This window comes from Meriones unguiculatus, chromosome 15 (assembly GCF_030254825.1).
Source record: "Meriones unguiculatus strain TT.TT164.6M chromosome 15, Bangor_MerUng_6.1, whole genome shotgun sequence".
NCBI classification, from domain to species: Eukaryota; Metazoa; Chordata; class Mammalia; order Rodentia; family Muridae; genus Meriones; species Meriones unguiculatus.
Genome location: NC_083362.1, coordinates 47,720,563 through 47,737,118, shown reverse-complemented (window position 1 = coordinate 47,737,118; position 16,556 = coordinate 47,720,563). Strand labels below are relative to the sequence as shown.

The 16,556-nt window shown below is 39.0% G+C and overlaps 1 protein-coding gene and 1 non-coding gene across 2 annotated transcripts in view; one reads left to right on the top strand and one right to left on the bottom strand.

Moving 5' to 3' along the window:
- Positions 1 to 950: 950 nt before the first annotated feature.
- Bmpr2 (bone morphogenetic protein receptor type 2) overlaps positions 951 to 16,556 on the bottom strand; it is a 125,914-nt gene continuing 110,308 nt past the window's right edge. Inside the window, exons 12-13 of the mRNA XM_021654371.2 lie at positions 10,643 to 11,922; positions 951 to 8,399 (exon numbers count right to left, since the gene is read on the bottom strand). Of these exons, the coding sequence (XP_021510046.1) occupies positions 8,149 to 8,399; positions 10,643 to 11,922 (1,531 nt within the window). The 3' untranslated portion in view covers positions 951 to 8,148. The remainder of the gene's footprint in view (positions 8,400 to 10,642; positions 11,923 to 16,556) is intronic.
- Positions 14,026 to 14,132, top strand: LOC132648170 (U6 spliceosomal RNA). The gene has a single exon (XR_009586547.1). It is a non-coding gene; the product is annotated as a U6 spliceosomal RNA (small nuclear RNA).

The following is a 16,556-nucleotide window of genomic DNA, read 5'->3' as shown; positions in this document are numbered from 1 at the left end:
GTTACTCTGGAGGCAGAAGCAGGGCAACACAGAAAGACACTGTAGGAGGAAGAGGAAATTTCCTAAAAACACAAGGATCTAACCAAACTTAGCAACTTGGACACCAAAACAATATTAGGTGACCAGAAGGAGTTGGGTACCTGTGGCTTTGGATACTCTTCAATCACTTTGTTTTTGGCCACATGTCTACCACTGAACAAATTTTATTTCTGTTTATGAGTTTTCCGTGCTACAAGCAAAGCTCAAAAGGTGTAGTTCAAAGCAAAGTAAAAATGCAAAATAAAAAAATAAATAAAGTTACTTCTGAAACATTGGAAAAAAGAAAAAGTCATATTTGTCCTCTCCTATGTCAAATATTATAAAATAGTCAGTTTCATGTTTGAAAAAGATAGGTAGTTTTCTGGGAAATGACTAGCTCTGTTTGAAAGTCAATATAATATATGTATCTTGAACTAGAGCCAATTTTATATTATTTCATTTTATTTATTTATTTATTTGCCCCACAGTGCTGACCATAAACATAGAGATTACTGAATGCTACAGCTAGGATGCAGAGTGAATAAATTGTAATAAATAAAAATTATATTAAAAAAGAAAAAAAATGCATTACTGGGATCTCATCCTTCACTTAACTGGCTCTGTGGCTTGAATAAAGTATTTAAATTTCCTGACCTATTTCTTCAAAAGAGAGAGAGAGACAGAGAGAGAGAGAGAACACATTTGTAAGACAGCTGTGAAAACTGTCAGCTGTATGTAAAATAAGCAACATGGTGTTTGGCGTATTGTAAACAGGTAGAAAGAAGCAGCTATTCTAATTGCAGTTGATTTTTTTTTGTATTACAAGTTATAAAAGTCGTGTTAGAGCATGTACTCACTTCTATAAAGTTTCTACAATATGTTATTAGTAATAACTTTTGGAGACTTCAAAAAATAAAAAAATACACTTACTGTTGTCATTAATATGATCTTTAATAAATGGAATAATGCACCATTTTACAGCAAGCCTTTTTAAACCTAAAGAACTGCCTTAAAACTTCCTTTGCCAATGTCTCTGTCTCAATACAATCTTTTTATTTAGGTTTATATATATCAAAGCATTTACTTACACTTATTCATAGAAAACTCTTTAGTGGCTTAACGTCAGCGTTCATAGTGGCATCCATAGATAATACAAAAGGAAAGTGATCTGCTTTATTTCATACTCACACTGCTCCATCAAACACAGCTTATACAGCATAGCAAGGTCTCAGATGGCTTGTACAAAAGCAAAATAACTGAAATTACTCATAAATTTCACACACGATATTCTAGCTGTAATGTAAGAGCAAAACACACCAACAAAAGATACCCGTTAACAAGAAAGAGGGTTCTGAGGAAGTGCCCGTATTGTCAGCCTTGCTTTCTCTAAAGCACCCTCAGAAATGAATACTCGGTAGCTTGTGTTTCTCCTGTCCATTCAGAAAAAGCACGGCAGCTACACATCTCCATGTTTCAGCTATAACATCCTAAGAGTTAGTGTATTTTACAGTTATCCATGTAAATTCATTTGAAAAATTAGCAACAGAAAATTAAGGATGATTCCAGCTTACACAAACACTTTTACAATACAATCTCTATAAAAATGAAGACCAGGCATACAACATTGCTTAAATAAATAAATGTTACCAGGAAAAAAATAGCCACAAAAGTGAAGCAACTCAATATTAAATTGAAACCTAACTGCTCTGAATTGCATTTTTTTAAATCATTAGTTTTCTTACTCTTACACATCTTTACAAATGTTTCTTTTGTATACTTAAGACTGATAACAAGGTAGGGAGCCTGAGACAAGAGACTTGATTACAAAAACCTCACTGCTAAGATTTAAACATACAGCAGACCAAGTAGAGCTTGAGTCTGTCTGACTCGAAGAAAATCTGTTTGGCTCTGATCAGTGTGAAAAGCTGGTCACCATAGCTTACCTTCTCAAAGCCATCAAGCAGTCACTAAAGCTACAGCCATCAGCTCACTTTCTGAAAAGTCCTATAATGCTAATTATCTCTTTAGATAATTCTATCTCAGAATTACCCTTCCTAAGCTCTGCTATTAAAAAACAAAACAGAATGAAACATTTGCCCCATCAGGGATAAGCACAGAAGCAAGGACAGAAGTGTTAAAGCCAGTGCTTTAAATCCAAGGCTTAAATCTGCTGTAACATGTGGCCAATTAGTTGAGTCATTCCTTCTATTCAGTAATTACAGAACTGGGCAAGTTTTCGTGATTAATAAAATCAAGTATCATGTTGATGTGAATTAGGTCAAATAATATGATGAAACATTTCTATGCAACATACTTTTTAATATTCAACTAGACCTAATTGCTTGTTGGCTGGCAACTGAACTTTTCAGTGTACAAACAGATGGATGAAAGGGGCCCTGAGTTTTTAAGTAATACTATGTCTAGAAGTGATTCTAAACCATCAAGATGTTTCTGAAATTTAAAACACAAACAAAATGAGGGGAAAAACCTTTTAAAAAGGAAAAAAACCAGTCAAGTAATTTCAAGTACAGTCTATTTTCTTTAAAATTCAGTTACAAACTGGACATCCTAATGAAGCAATTTAGCTCTGAAGATTCTCTCTGCTCCGGATTTTAATATGCAAACTAAGTATTACAGATGGATGTGCATGTTCACAACGTTCGCTAGAAACACCACAAACTTCAGTAATAACAAAGTTAGAATTTTTAAAAAGATTCAGTAGATTTATTTCGGGCATAAACTTAACACATAGGATAGCTTCTCAAATACTTACTTTCAAATCTACGCGCTATGAGACAAATTTTAAAGATTTCCTTTCTATGCAAACACCCAATCTTAATTACTTAAAAGTTAAAATGAAAATTGTTTTAGTCCAGTCTATGCTGCAAAAACAATGTAAGCATTTCAAAAGTGGTCTACAAAAATACAAAAATATCCATGGATAATACCTGATTTTTGTAGGGTCTCCTTTTGAAAGTTAATTTTGCATTTAGTGTTTAATACAGTATCTGATAAAGAGAAATGTACAATATTTGTTGTGGCTCAATCATAATACTAAAACTCACTGTAACATAGGCTAGAGTTTAATGAAAAATGATACACAACTATGTATGCATGGCTTTTTAGTTATATCTGTGCAGATATAAAATCATAAAATACACTTTAGTAGAAAATGTTAGATAATACAAAAATTAAGTGCTGACTTTCAGGTGGTCTTATGATTAAATCCATTATCAAATGGTAACATCTTTATTCTCAATTCTATCCAACTATTGTGTTATAAATTAACTGAAGTAATTAATTTGAATATAACTTTTATGTGCTCTTAAATATAAATAAAGTAATTAAAATAGGTTTGAGGAGAAAAAAAAAAAAACCTAAAGGAAGTGGAATAATTTTATCTGTAGAACTGAAGTGTTAACTGAGAAGCCTGAAGCTGAACAAAGAGCTTTATAGAGTATGATCATCTATCCTCTTTTCCCTACTTGGTACGAGAAACAGACTTTAAATAAAGCAAGAGAGACAGAACAGGAATGAAGAAAACTGCAAGTCAGACAGTGGAGGGCCAGTCAGCTCTAAACCATGAGGGGCCTGAAGAGAGGACCTGCAGGTGCTAACACCTCTTTGGGCACAAGGGATTTCCTCCCGTGTGAATGTGGATACTTGCAGAAAGGCCTTTTGCTAATAACCTTGTAGCTCAGAAAGCCAGACTGACATACAGAGCATAGTCAGAAAGAGATCATGTAAGGTAGGTTTTGGATGAAGTTTGCATAGCTCAAAACTAAAAAACAAACAAACAAAAACCCCAAAACACTACAACCCACTGCTAGTCAAGGGTGTGAATACTGGAAACTAGCACGGCCTAGAAGAGATTCCCGGAGCCTGGGAGGGGGTGTCACACTTTCTGGAACGACAGGTCTGGAATGTCAGCTAGAATGTGTGCAGAACCTACCTTTCAAGGGGTTAAGAGTATAAGGTAATTATGTATTTTTAAGAACCTGTGGACAGTCATGTAAGAACATACACTCAGGTTTATAAAACATGATACAAACTATAATACAGTATCAACTTCCAGAAGTGAGTGGATGTCCGTACACAGGGAAACAGGGAACAAATGTTTACTGAATTTTTCTATGTTAAATTAGACTAATTAACAGAGACTGAAAGTGCAGCACAACAGCTGCAGCCTATCAGGTGTTCCAAGTCACACTTGGAACTAATTTAAATAAAAATACTTGCCAAAATCTGTGATAATTTCCACTGATAGACTATTTGAGAGTTCCCTCTCTGTTTTCTCATTTAGAACTAACACAGCTTCGGGAACAAATATGCTCATGTGAGGAAGCCACACTGGCCTGCCTTATAAAAAGGGTATTAATCTTGGATTGTTTCCACAAGGTATTTAGTTCTCTGGATTAACAAGTTTTATAACACTGTTAAAGCAGGAATTTTAAAGGTGGAGTCAGAGGATCGAGAAGACTGAATTTTTATATTAAACAATTTTTTCCAAATCTGGTATGGAATCACTTTAGGAAGTCTCTGTTCCCACAGCTACCTTCAGTTTTCTCTTAGAATTTACTTTAGTTCTGCAATATAAGGCCATTAGGAGACTTTAATTTTGCATTGAATTAGTAACTGTTAAGCAATGATTACAGGCCTGACTATGTTTACCCAACTTCTAAGACCATTAAGGTACCGGGTTTGGCTTGCCCAGAAACCACAGATCTGCTGGAGGACAGTTACTACAGTTATTACATATCCTTTCATAAAGAACGTGGACCGTCCAGCTGCAGAGATGGCTCAGCGTCAAAGGCAAGGCTCACCACTATAAACTGAAGAACATAGACTGTGCTGTATGAAAGAGACATGAGTGACAGACCCAGGGTAAAATCCTAGGTCTGTGTGGATATGAAACTGGGACAAAGTTAATTATCTCCTCTAATTTGTATTTCCTTGTTTGTAAACTATGAATATTAATTGTAATATGGTTGCTCTGAAGATGAAAAAACAGTATATGTACATGCCAGTTTTCAGCATGTCTTTTCATAAATTCCTACATTAACAGTGTTTTTTAAATTACACCGGAAAAATTTTAAATTACACTAATTTTTTAATAGGATTCTTATTTAAGTTGTTTTATTCTATACATAATTCAAACCAAGTTCTTTTCATTACTTAGTTTTAGTATACAATTAGGATTTTAAGATTTGCTTTCATTACTTTTAATTATGTGTGCGTGTGGTGGTGGGGTCATGTGCACGTCAGTGGAGGCCAAGAGGGAACTGGATGGATCCCGTGGAAGCCATGAGCTGCCCCGCAGCTGCTGGGAACTGAGTGGGGTCCCGGGGAGAGCAGGAAGCACTCCCACTGCTCCGCTATCTCCCCACAACTCATACTCTCTTAAAGGGACTAACAGCTCTGATGTCCTATTAGGATGCATTTAACATTATATTACTGACCAGAGAAAGATTTTTAAACTAAATGACTTTTATTCAAAGGGCCCAAAAGTAATTCTTTTTTTCCAAGACAGGGTTTCTTTGTGCAGCCTTGGCTGTTCTGTACTTGCTTTGTAGATCAGGCTGGCCTCAAACGCACAGTGACCCGATGCCTCTGCCTCCCTGAGTGCTGGGATTACAGGTGTGCACTACCATGTCTGGCTCAAAATTCATTTTTTTTTGTGTGTCAAATTCTGTGGTGAATTCAGTTTCAGCTGTTTCAGGAATCAGATAAATAGAGCTAACAAGTAATTTATTAAAGGACTTCTGCATCTGTACATTACAGATGTCAAAGTTTATTTACATGACCTACCTTTCCTATTTTTCAAGCCGCTCAAGGAATTATTTGTTTTAAATATATTTGCATTAGATGGGAACTATACAGATTTATTTTAATCTGGCATATTAATTTTTAAAGTATTTTATTATTAAACATTAAGGACTGTTGGAAAATTCACAATTGACTGGTCCTAATACAAACTGTATCAGAATGTAAGACAATTTTTCTGACAGGAAAATAGCAGTTGGACCTCAAAAGGTCATTTATTCTCAATGTTTCAAACTGGAGATGGGAGGAATATAATTTATTTTTATTTAAAGTTTTTTCACAACTGAAAAACAAAAATCCTGAAATGTGTTTAAAAGCCATTTGGACAAGGGAAATCAGTGAAAGACACACAGACAAAAGATAGTAATTATCTGGAAAACCATTGTATGCCGGAAGACAGAAATAAATATTAAGAATTGGAACCACAAGAGGGGCCAATAAAACACAACAGTGAGAAAAGAGTCCTGGGCACAAGTTAGATAATCTTAATCCTAAGAATTGAGACCTCTGGTCAGCAATCCAGCTGAATAAATGATAACTGTGGTCCATCAAAGAAGCACAGCAGATGGCAGGTCAAAGAAGGCTCACACATGAGTGAGTAGGCCACAACCGTTGTGGACAGTGCCCTGGGAAAGTGGGCCGCCTAGTACCATGGTAAGGACACACGATTACAAATGAGGAAATGACATCACGACATAAGAACTGCAATCAGGAATTTGGAGATCTATACTTAATTTTTTATCTCTCCCCTCCCCCAAATTTAAAACTTAATCAGATAATGGATATTAAGAATTCTGCAAATCTGAAAAAACACAATCTGTTTGCAAACTGACAGGAAACAATGTTTAGGAAAATCCCCTTATTTGACAGAAAGTGCTTTATTAAAAGAAACAGAGACTGTTGTTTTGGAGATCATTCATGGCAAAAGAAGCAAAAGGAGCTTCACGGTAAGCTCCGGGTATGTCGTCACTAGAAGGCATGCTTTACTAGCACATAAATAATAAATGCTCTTCACAATCAAAGATCATGTGAAACCAGCAAGGGAGAACCTATGAAAACAGGGTTAGCGAAGAACGAGGTTAGGGAGGGAAGGAGGGTAACCCAGCCTGCCCCATAGTCCTAAGTTTGGCAGCAAGCCTTTCCTACACAGGAATCTGGCGTGCTGGTCAAATGAGCTTTCCACAGTGTGTTAGGTCATGGGAAGAGGAATCATTTTTCATATAAAGCTGTCAGGCTTTGCTGGAAAACAATAAAAGATACTATAAATTCAAAACTATGAATCCTGAAGTTATTATAAAGGGGAAATGTAATCTGATTTGTGATGGTCAGACGATGAAAGCTACTACAGCTACTACACTATATAACCTGCCCGTCTACTTAAGAATTCCATGTAGGTTTAGCTCTATACATTTTCTGATAAAAAAAGTCTTTCTTAAATAATGAACATGGAACATGAACATACATAGGAAAATAAAATGGAGAAGACTAATATTTGTTTTCTTCTGCTTTGTTCTATGCTCTCTTATGAACTTCCAAAATCAGAACCAAATATGTTTATTAAAATGCCTGGAAGGAAATGCTTTTTTTTTTTTTTTTTTGGAAGGTTAAAAGACAATGGCATTTCAAAAAGGGTTTTGGTGAGTCCTTTTTGGAGCCCTTTAGACAGTGTCTATGCATCTCCATAAGGAGAAAGTAAGAAAATGTTTGTGTTATCAAGAAGGGGGAAATGTTTCAACAATGGAAGAATGTGTGCCCTGCTAGGAAGAGAGCTAATAAGAGAGCTTTCTCTGTGTTCTACAGACTATTGCACATTCAAATAAAATATAAGAGAAAGGATGGCCAACAGGTAATATGTTAAAAAACACATCAACATATAAACTCGTCTGTGCCCAGAAATAAAACATGGATACCAGACACCATTGCAGTCAAACCTGTCTTAATTTGCTTCTGTTTTAATGACCTTTAGAAAATGGTCCAAACTGATTATCAGCAATACACTGTTTTTGCTTTTTTCTTAAAAAAATATTTTGAGACCACTTTTGATAAGCACACATATAATGTGGTCATAATAGACAAATATAACTTTAGCGAGACTAAACAAAAGTGCAAAACTTAAAAAACAAAATTAAAAAAAATGGAAGCATAAGCTAAAATTTTCTGCATAGCTGAAATCTATTTAAAGCAAGTCCTTGTTGCAGGGGTGGGAAGGGGTGCTGACAGGAGGTTAAAGCAGTTTTTTTTTTTAATGTCTTCTGCATGTTTAAATGATGCAAAAAAATAATTTCACTCCATAAGCTTGAAAACATGTCACAGACAATTCATCCCTATATCTTTAGACACCATGGTTGTGGCAGCGCCTCCCTCGGCAAGGTACACAGCAGTGCTAGACTTAGAATGAACTGCCCTGTCACTGCCATTGTTGTTGACCTCACAGTCCAGCGGCTCAGTGGAGATGACCCAGGTGGATGGGCGCCACCGCTTTAGAGAATACGGAGTTTTCACACGTTTCTTGATCTTTTCACCTGATCCTGATTTGCCATCCTGTGTCGAATCACCTACTGGAAATAAAAGTACAGGAGATGAGCTGTGCAAAAGGAGGACATTTACAAGTAAAGGGGCTTCCCGGCTATGAGGCTAGCTGGTAAGAGTGCTTGCCTAGAATGCCCTGAGCTCCATCCTGGCAGCACGTGGACACCGACAGTCGTGTGTATCTGCAACCCCAGCACTTTGGAGTAGAAGCAGGAGGACCAGGCTCAAGATTATCCTACTACACGAGGCCAGCCTCACCTACAGAAGACCTTGTTACCACAACAAAACAAAACAAAACTGGATGGGAAAATAATGGGGCTGAATGTCCAGTGTCCGTGGAATCCAATGATGGACATTTCTTGAAATATGTGATAAAGCTAGGTGATGCTTTTCTAGACAAAATTCAACCAGCTCATTTTTGAGATGTAACCAAAAAATAAAACTCACAAGAACTGAGAAAATTCAAAATTAATTTTTTTGTTTTTGTTTTTTTGAGACAGGGTTTCTCTGGGTAGCTTTGGTTGTCCTGGACTCACTTTGTAGACCAGGCTGGCCTTGAACTCACAGAGATCCTCCCAGGGTGCTAGGATAAATTTGAAATTCTTAATTGTATTCTCAAATCCTTTTGCTCTGGTATAGACTCTGACGGGCTAGGTGTGGTGGGAGATGTGCTCTTGTAATAAAGTTCCTAGGAAGCTGAGGCAAAAGGAGACTGAATTCAAGTCTGGCCTTTGTCACAACAAGTTACAAAGTGAGTCCTTGTCTCAAGAAGACAATGCAGAACAAAACAAGTTCCAAGTGGACTGAATAAAGGGCCTCTAACATGACATTTTAGAGGGATGACATCCTCCCATTACCTCTCTTCTCACATTTGAGGAGATGCTTTATTGATACAGAAGCAAGCAGGGTGTGTCAGCTAGCTTGTAATATAAACCACTCAAGCAAAGGGCTAGATTTTTTTTTCTTTGTGGTTTTGGACCCGAAACCTAGGCCTTGTGTATACTGGACAAGTACTCTTCTGATCTACATGTCTAGCCAAGGGGATAATAGGTACACACACACACACACACACACACACACACACACACACACACATTTGGTTTTGTTTTTTCATGAAAGATTTTCTCTGTGTAACTCTGGCTGTCCTGGACTCACTTTGTAGACCAGGCTGGCCTCGAATTCAGAGATCCTCCTGCCTGTGCCTCCCAAGTGCTGGGATGATAGGTGTGCCACCACCGCCTGGCTGGGGCTAGATATTTACTGTTCTGAAACCTTTTAGGCCATTCTTTACTGTAAGAAAGCATAAGAGACTTTTTCTTTCATAAATATAAACTGAAGAAAAAGCATCTCCTTTAATGTTAAGGGACTCTGGTGTGCTTTCCTGTCAGCGCCAGCTTATCTGCCAAGGTTCCAGCCCACGGCCCCGCTCAGGACATGAGACATAATATCAAGATGACACCAAGAGACTAGGAACAACGTCACAGTTTTCTGAAACTTCTCTTGACTTCCATGACTTACTAAGAGCTGGGTATGGTGGCACATGCCTAATCCCAGCTCACTGTGAGTTAAGACCAGCCCAGTCTATATAGCAAGTTCCAGGCCAGTCAGGTCAGGCCTTGTCGCTCTCTCACACACAGACAGACAGACAGACAGACAGACAGACAGACACACACACACACAGGTTAATAACTAAATGTAGATTTTATTTGTTTTTTTTTTTTTTTTTTCGAAATGGGGTTTCCCTGTGTAGCCTTAGCTGTTCTGGACTCACTTTGTAGACAGGCTGGCCTCGAACTCACATTGATCCACCTGCCTCTGCTTCCTGGAGTGCTTGGATACAGGTGTTTGCCATCGTGCCTGGCCTGAATGTAGACTTTACATATTAATATTTCAGCATATGTTTCAGAAGTAAGTGGCATACAGTTGCTATTCGGGTGCTCTACCGTTACTGAATACTGATTTAATCTCATCTGTCATAGTGAGTATGTGAACCATACCATAAAGAAGACCCCACGCAAAACCCAGATGAAGTTGGTAATTCTTCTGACTACTGTGATACCAGCTTTTTAATTATCAATGACCAAAAAGGGGGGAAGGGAAAGGAAAGAAATGAAAGAAAACCCATTCCCCCCTTTACAATAATCTAATTACTTCCAAGGCCCAGTCTCTTTTGTCTCTGGAAGTGATCAAGATAAAGAACCAATAGCTGAAATGTAAACTGATTCTGTTTTATTTAATTGTCCCAAGTACACTGCATGGTCCCTCCACTTACTCTGTATACTGCTGCCATCCAGAATATTTGTGGCTGAGAGATCCAGAGAATTGGGCCTCTGTGCTCTTCTGGGCTTTGACGGCCCAGGATCTGCAACTGTGCTTGTAACACCTTGTGTAAGTACATCTTGTTCTGAAGATGGATTGCTGTTGTTGTTATTGGAATTAGTTCGGCCACCTTCTAAAGGCCGCTCCCTCCTGTCTACCAAGCGATCCAGAACCCCTTCATCACGGCCAGCTTGTTGCTCTCGTCTTAGGAGAGGTTCATGCTCATCAGGGCTGGAATTGATATTCAGACGGGTATCTTCACCAATGAATTGATTCTGCAGCATTTCTTGGGCCCTATGTGCCACCATGTTGGCTGCCTGGCCAGTTGGCACTGCCCCATTGGCATACTGGGTTGTGGCAGCATGGGAATTAACACTGTGGCTTCTACCGGCCACACCATTCATAGTGACTGTCACCACGTGAGGTTCTGCTGCATTGATTGTATTCATCTTGGCAACTCCAGTTTCTACTTGTTTCAAGTTTGATTTGTGCTTGTTGCCAAATTTTAGCCGGGGTTCTTTTGTTGAATTTTTGGTGTTCAAAGGCAAACTAGTAGGTCTCTTAGGAAGGTTCTGTTGCTTAGGGAGAGGATAGATTGGAGCAGGTGGAACGTCAGGAATTAAACATGCCTGACCGTTGGCAGCCTGTGTGAAGTCCTGCTGTCCGGTCACCTCCACTGCCAGCTTTATCAGTGGGTAAAGCAGGCTGGAACTGGTACTGCTCAGGGGGTCTGGCCCACTGAACTGCTTCAGAGAGTGCTCCATGAGATTCTCGTCGGAGCTCTCCTTGAGGTTCTTATCAACTTCTTTCGGGTCTAGCTTATTAGTCTCCAAGTCTTCTTCCGTCAGCTGTAAGCAGACGGGGGTTGGCCCAATTGACTGTGCGACATTGGTGGCATGCAGATTTGTTTCATCCGGGTATGGCACCTCAGATATAGTGGTCATGCCGGTACTTGGGGTGAGGCCAGTGGTGTTTGTGGTGGTTGTGTTTGTGGACAGGCTGGTGACACTCGTTTCGGGGCTGGGGACTCGAGCTTGTGCTTGCTGTCGTTCATAGTTAATTGAATTTCGGTTCTTTTCTCCTATAGTCAAAGGGGTGCTAGACATCGAATGCTCAGAGGAAATATTCTTCACAATGCTGTCAGTGTGATGGATGGAGTCTTCAATATATGAGGAAGAAGAATAATCCGGGTAAGGCCCAATTTTTGGCACACGCCTATTGTGTGACAGGTTGCTTGAAGGGAGAGAGAAAAAAGGGTTTGGCATTGAGAATGTAAACTTAGGACAAATTGTCTATTCCAAGTAAACACCACTGATTTCAAAGTCCAACTGCTTTTTTATTTTTTCATGCTTTACATTCTTTTTATTGCGCTTATTTAGTATGTACACGGCATGTTTGTCAGGCTTGGTGGCAAGCTCTTCACCCACCAAGCCATCTCACTTGTCCTATTTTACTCCTAATTCATATTTAAGAGGTTACTTCAAAATTCTAGTAATTAATAACAGCTTGCTAAACACAATGTTTTTTTTTTCAGAGCTGAAGACCAAACCTAGGGCCTAGCAAGTGCTCTACCACTGAGCTAAATCCCCAGCTCGCTAAATACAAATTTTATGAGTTTTTAAAATATGAAATATTTAAGATTATATGAAAATCTATATGGTTCCTATTTGAGGTTGGTCTGATGTTAATTACTGGCCCTCTGTGTAAACCTGCCTAAGTCATTATAGCTGATTGGCTAATTAAAGAGCTTATACCTGAGCAGGACAGAATGGGGTAGGCGTGGCTAAGGTTCCTGGGCTTTGAAGAATCCCAGAAAGAATCACAAGAAAGGGCCAGATGGGAAGAGAGGAAGAAGGAGGACGCCATCATGGGTTAGCGTGAAGAAAAAACCCTGTGGGACTTGAGAAAGGATTCCAATGGTGGGGCGGAAAGGCCCAGAGGAAGAATAAAGCAAGTCCCATGGGACTATGTCTGGAAGGGAAAGCAGATGAGGGGGATTAAGGCAGATGGCACTGGACGGGGGCTGGGAGGTTGACTGTGAAAATACTGAGACAGTGTAACTGAAATATCTACCTGGCCAAAGGTAAATAAGGCAATTATAAAATCTAACAGGGGTCTGTGTCTTATTATTTGTGATAGCAGGTTAGATAATACCTCCATGATAATAATAGGGCTAATAATAAATAATATATAGCCCAACACCTTTCCATATTTACAACAACAGGTTCCAGATAGAATGTTTACGAACGCTCAATATTTGGTTTCCAAGGGTTAATTTAGGGGATGGAGGGATGAATCAGTGCTTAAATGGCTCAGCTGCTCTTTGGTTCCCAGCACCCGCATGGCAGCTCACAGATGCCTGTAATTACAGTCCCTGAAGATCCAGTGCCATCTTCTGGCCCTGGCAGGCAGTGCAGGAACATGGAGCACATACATCCAGGTGCTCATATACATAAAATAAAAACAAAATCTAAAAAAAAAAAAGAAAAAAATACATGAAAGAGTTCATTCTAAAAAAAACCCTCACCTCTGATTTTATAACACCAACAAATATCAACAAATATATTTTTTATGAATTTTATGAGTAGGCAGTGTTTTGTAACTGGAGGAGCCATGAGATAATTATTTTGTATTCCTGTAATTCTAGATCCAATAGTATATGCTCAACAAATATGTTATAAGCTAGGTTCAAATGGCCAAGTGATAAAAAGAACACAGAATTTGTCAATTTCTAAAAACATTCACATTTAAGCGGCACAGACTAGCAATAGAACATACCTTCCTGGGGTAGCCACTACCAGTATAAGTTGTGGAGGTGAGATATGAGGGAGAATATGACACTCAGCTAAGGACAGAGACTTATAGGGCTCTCTTCAGTTACTGAGGTGCATAACTGGCATCATCACTCCTTGGCAGTGACAGCTCTGGGCTGTCACACTGTTCTGTAATTATTTAAAATCTCATCATAGAAAGCATTAAGGATGGCCTTCCCTGAGGTAACCAGGGTCCTGGGATATTAACAGATAAAAGTATTACAGAAGACAATCAGTAGAGAAGACTGCTGTACTATGAGGGAATGACAGCAAGGCAAAGAGAAGGCTACTGCCTAGCCATGAGAAGAGAAGCTGAGGAGATAGGGAGAAGTTAAGGCTCAACAAAATGAAGCCTACAGTGCAAACAACTATTGAATAAACTATTATTTAAGGAAAACTTAGAAGATACCAGAGGTGTAAGGACCCATTCCAAAGAGAGGTGAATGCACAAGAAAAGGGGGAAAGAAACAAAAAGAGAGAAAGAAAGAGAAAGTAGAAAGAGAGAAAGAAAAAGAGTAAAAGAGTGCTCGCTTCGGCAGCACATATACTAAAATTGGAATGATACAGAGAAGATTAGCATGGCCCCTGCGCAAGGATGACACGCAAATTCATGAAGCATTCCATATTTTTCATGTAGAAAAATGCAAATAGATCCATACTTATCACCCTGCACAAAACTAAAGCCCAAGTGGATCAAAGACCTCAACATAAAACCAGACACATTAAATCAGTTAGAAGAAAAAGAAGGAGAGACCCTAGAACTCATTGGTACAGGAGACAATTTCCTGAACAGAACACCAGAAGCACAGGCTCTAAGAGCAACAATCAATAAATGGGACCTCATGAAACTGAAAAGCTTCTGTAAAGCAAAGGACACTGTCATCAAAACAAAACAAATGCCTACAGATTGGGAAAGAATCTTCACCAACCCTCTCTCTGATAGAGGGCTAATATCCAGTATATATAAAGAACTCAAGAAGCAGAAAAACGACAAACCAAGTAATCCAATTAAAAAATGGGGAACAAAAAAAAATGGGGAACAGAGCTAAACAGAATTCTCGATAGAGGAATATTGAATGGCAGAGAAACACTTAAAGAAATGCTCAACCTCATTAGCCATCAGAGAAATGCAAATCAAAACGACCCTGAGATTTCACCTTACACCCATCAGAATGGCCAACATAAAAAACTCAAGTGACAAGACATGCTGGAGAGGATGTGGAGAAAGGGGAACCCTTCTCCACTGCTGGTGGGAATGTAAAGTTGTACAACCACTCTGAAAATCAATCTGGTGCTTTCTCAGACAACTAGGAATAGCGCTTCCTCAAGATCCAGCCATACCACTCCTGGGCATATATCCAAAAGAGGCTCAAGTACACAATAAGGACATTTGCTCAACCATGTTTGTAGCAGCTTTATTTGTAATAGCCAGAAGCTGGAAACAACCCAGATGCCCTTCAACTAAAGAATGAATGGATACAGAAATTGTGGTACCTCTACATAATGGAATATTACTCAGCAATGAAAAATAAGGAAATCATGAAATTTGCAGGTAAATGGTGGGAACTGGAAAGGATCATCCTGAGTGAGCTGTGGTAGACGCAGAAAGACACACGGTATATACTCACTCATATAGACATATAATATAGGATAAACTTACTAAAATCTGTACATCTAAAGAAACTAATCAAGAGGGAGGACCCTGACTAAAATGCTCAATCCCCATCCTGAAAGGCAAAGAGGATGGACATCAGAAGAAGAAGAAAACAGGAAACAAGTTAGGAACCTGCCACAGAGGACCTCTAAAAGGCTCTGCCCTGCAGACTACCAAAGCAGATGCTGAGACTTATGGGCAACCTCTGGGCACAGTGCATGGAATCTTATGAAAGAAGTGGGAAATAGTAAGATCTGGAGAGGACAGGAACTCCACAAGGGGAGCAACAGAACCAGAAAATTTAAACACAGGAGTCTTCCCAGAGACTCATACTCCAACCAAGTACCAGGCATGGAGATAACCTAGAACCCCTGCACAGATGTAGCCCATGGAAGTTCAGTGTCCAAGTGGGTTCCATAGTAATGGGAACAGGGACTGCCTCTGATACAAACTGATTGGCCTGCTCTTTGATCACCTCCCCCTAAGGGGAGAGCAGCCTTACCAGGCCACAGAAGATGGCAATGCAGCCACTCCTGATGAGATCTGATGGACTAGGATCAGAAGGAAGGAGAGGAGGACCTCCCCTTTCAGTGGACTTGGGGAGGGGCATGTGTGAGGGGGGGGAATGTGGGGCTGGGAGGAGAGGAGGGAGGAGTTTATGGGGGGGATACAAAAAAAGTGAATAAAGTGTAATTAATAAAAGTTAAAAAATAAATAAATAAATGAAAAAAGAGTAAGAGAAAGAAAAAGAAAGACAGAAAGGAAGGAAGGAAAGAAAAAGAGAAAAAGAAAGGAAAGGAAGGAGGGAAAGAAGGAAGGAAAGAAAAAGAGAGAAAGAATGAAAGAACGAGTCAGAGTCCTCTGCAAGACAAGGGCTTTTAACCACTGAGCCATCATCTCTCTGGTCCCTTGAGCTGACTCTTGACAGACAGATGTATAAACTGCACATTTTACAGCAGAAATATAGAATGAAGAAGGAAGCAGAAGACTCTCATAATACTTGTAAAGTGAGAACACTTCTACTCAGAACAAGCGGTCTCTACTCTCCTTGGTTTGTGATGCAAAGTATACAACTGAAGCTCATCCATCTACTTACAAGTAGTGCAAACAGCCACATAACACAAACTGTTCTTACAAAGCAGAACAGAAAATAGAAAAAAATTCAAGGATGAAGTTGACTTTTATCTTCATATCCCCTGGTAATATTTTCCTGAGTGTTTTCCAGAAACTTTTAAATATTTATTAAATGAAATAATAAAGTTGTTATTTTTACTTCCAAATACAGGACTAAGAAATACAGGTGATCTATTTACAAGTACAAAACTATAGGGATGTTTTGGCTTTTCAACTTTCGAGACAGGGTCCTAATCTGCAGCCCAGGTTGGCCCGGAATTCGTCAT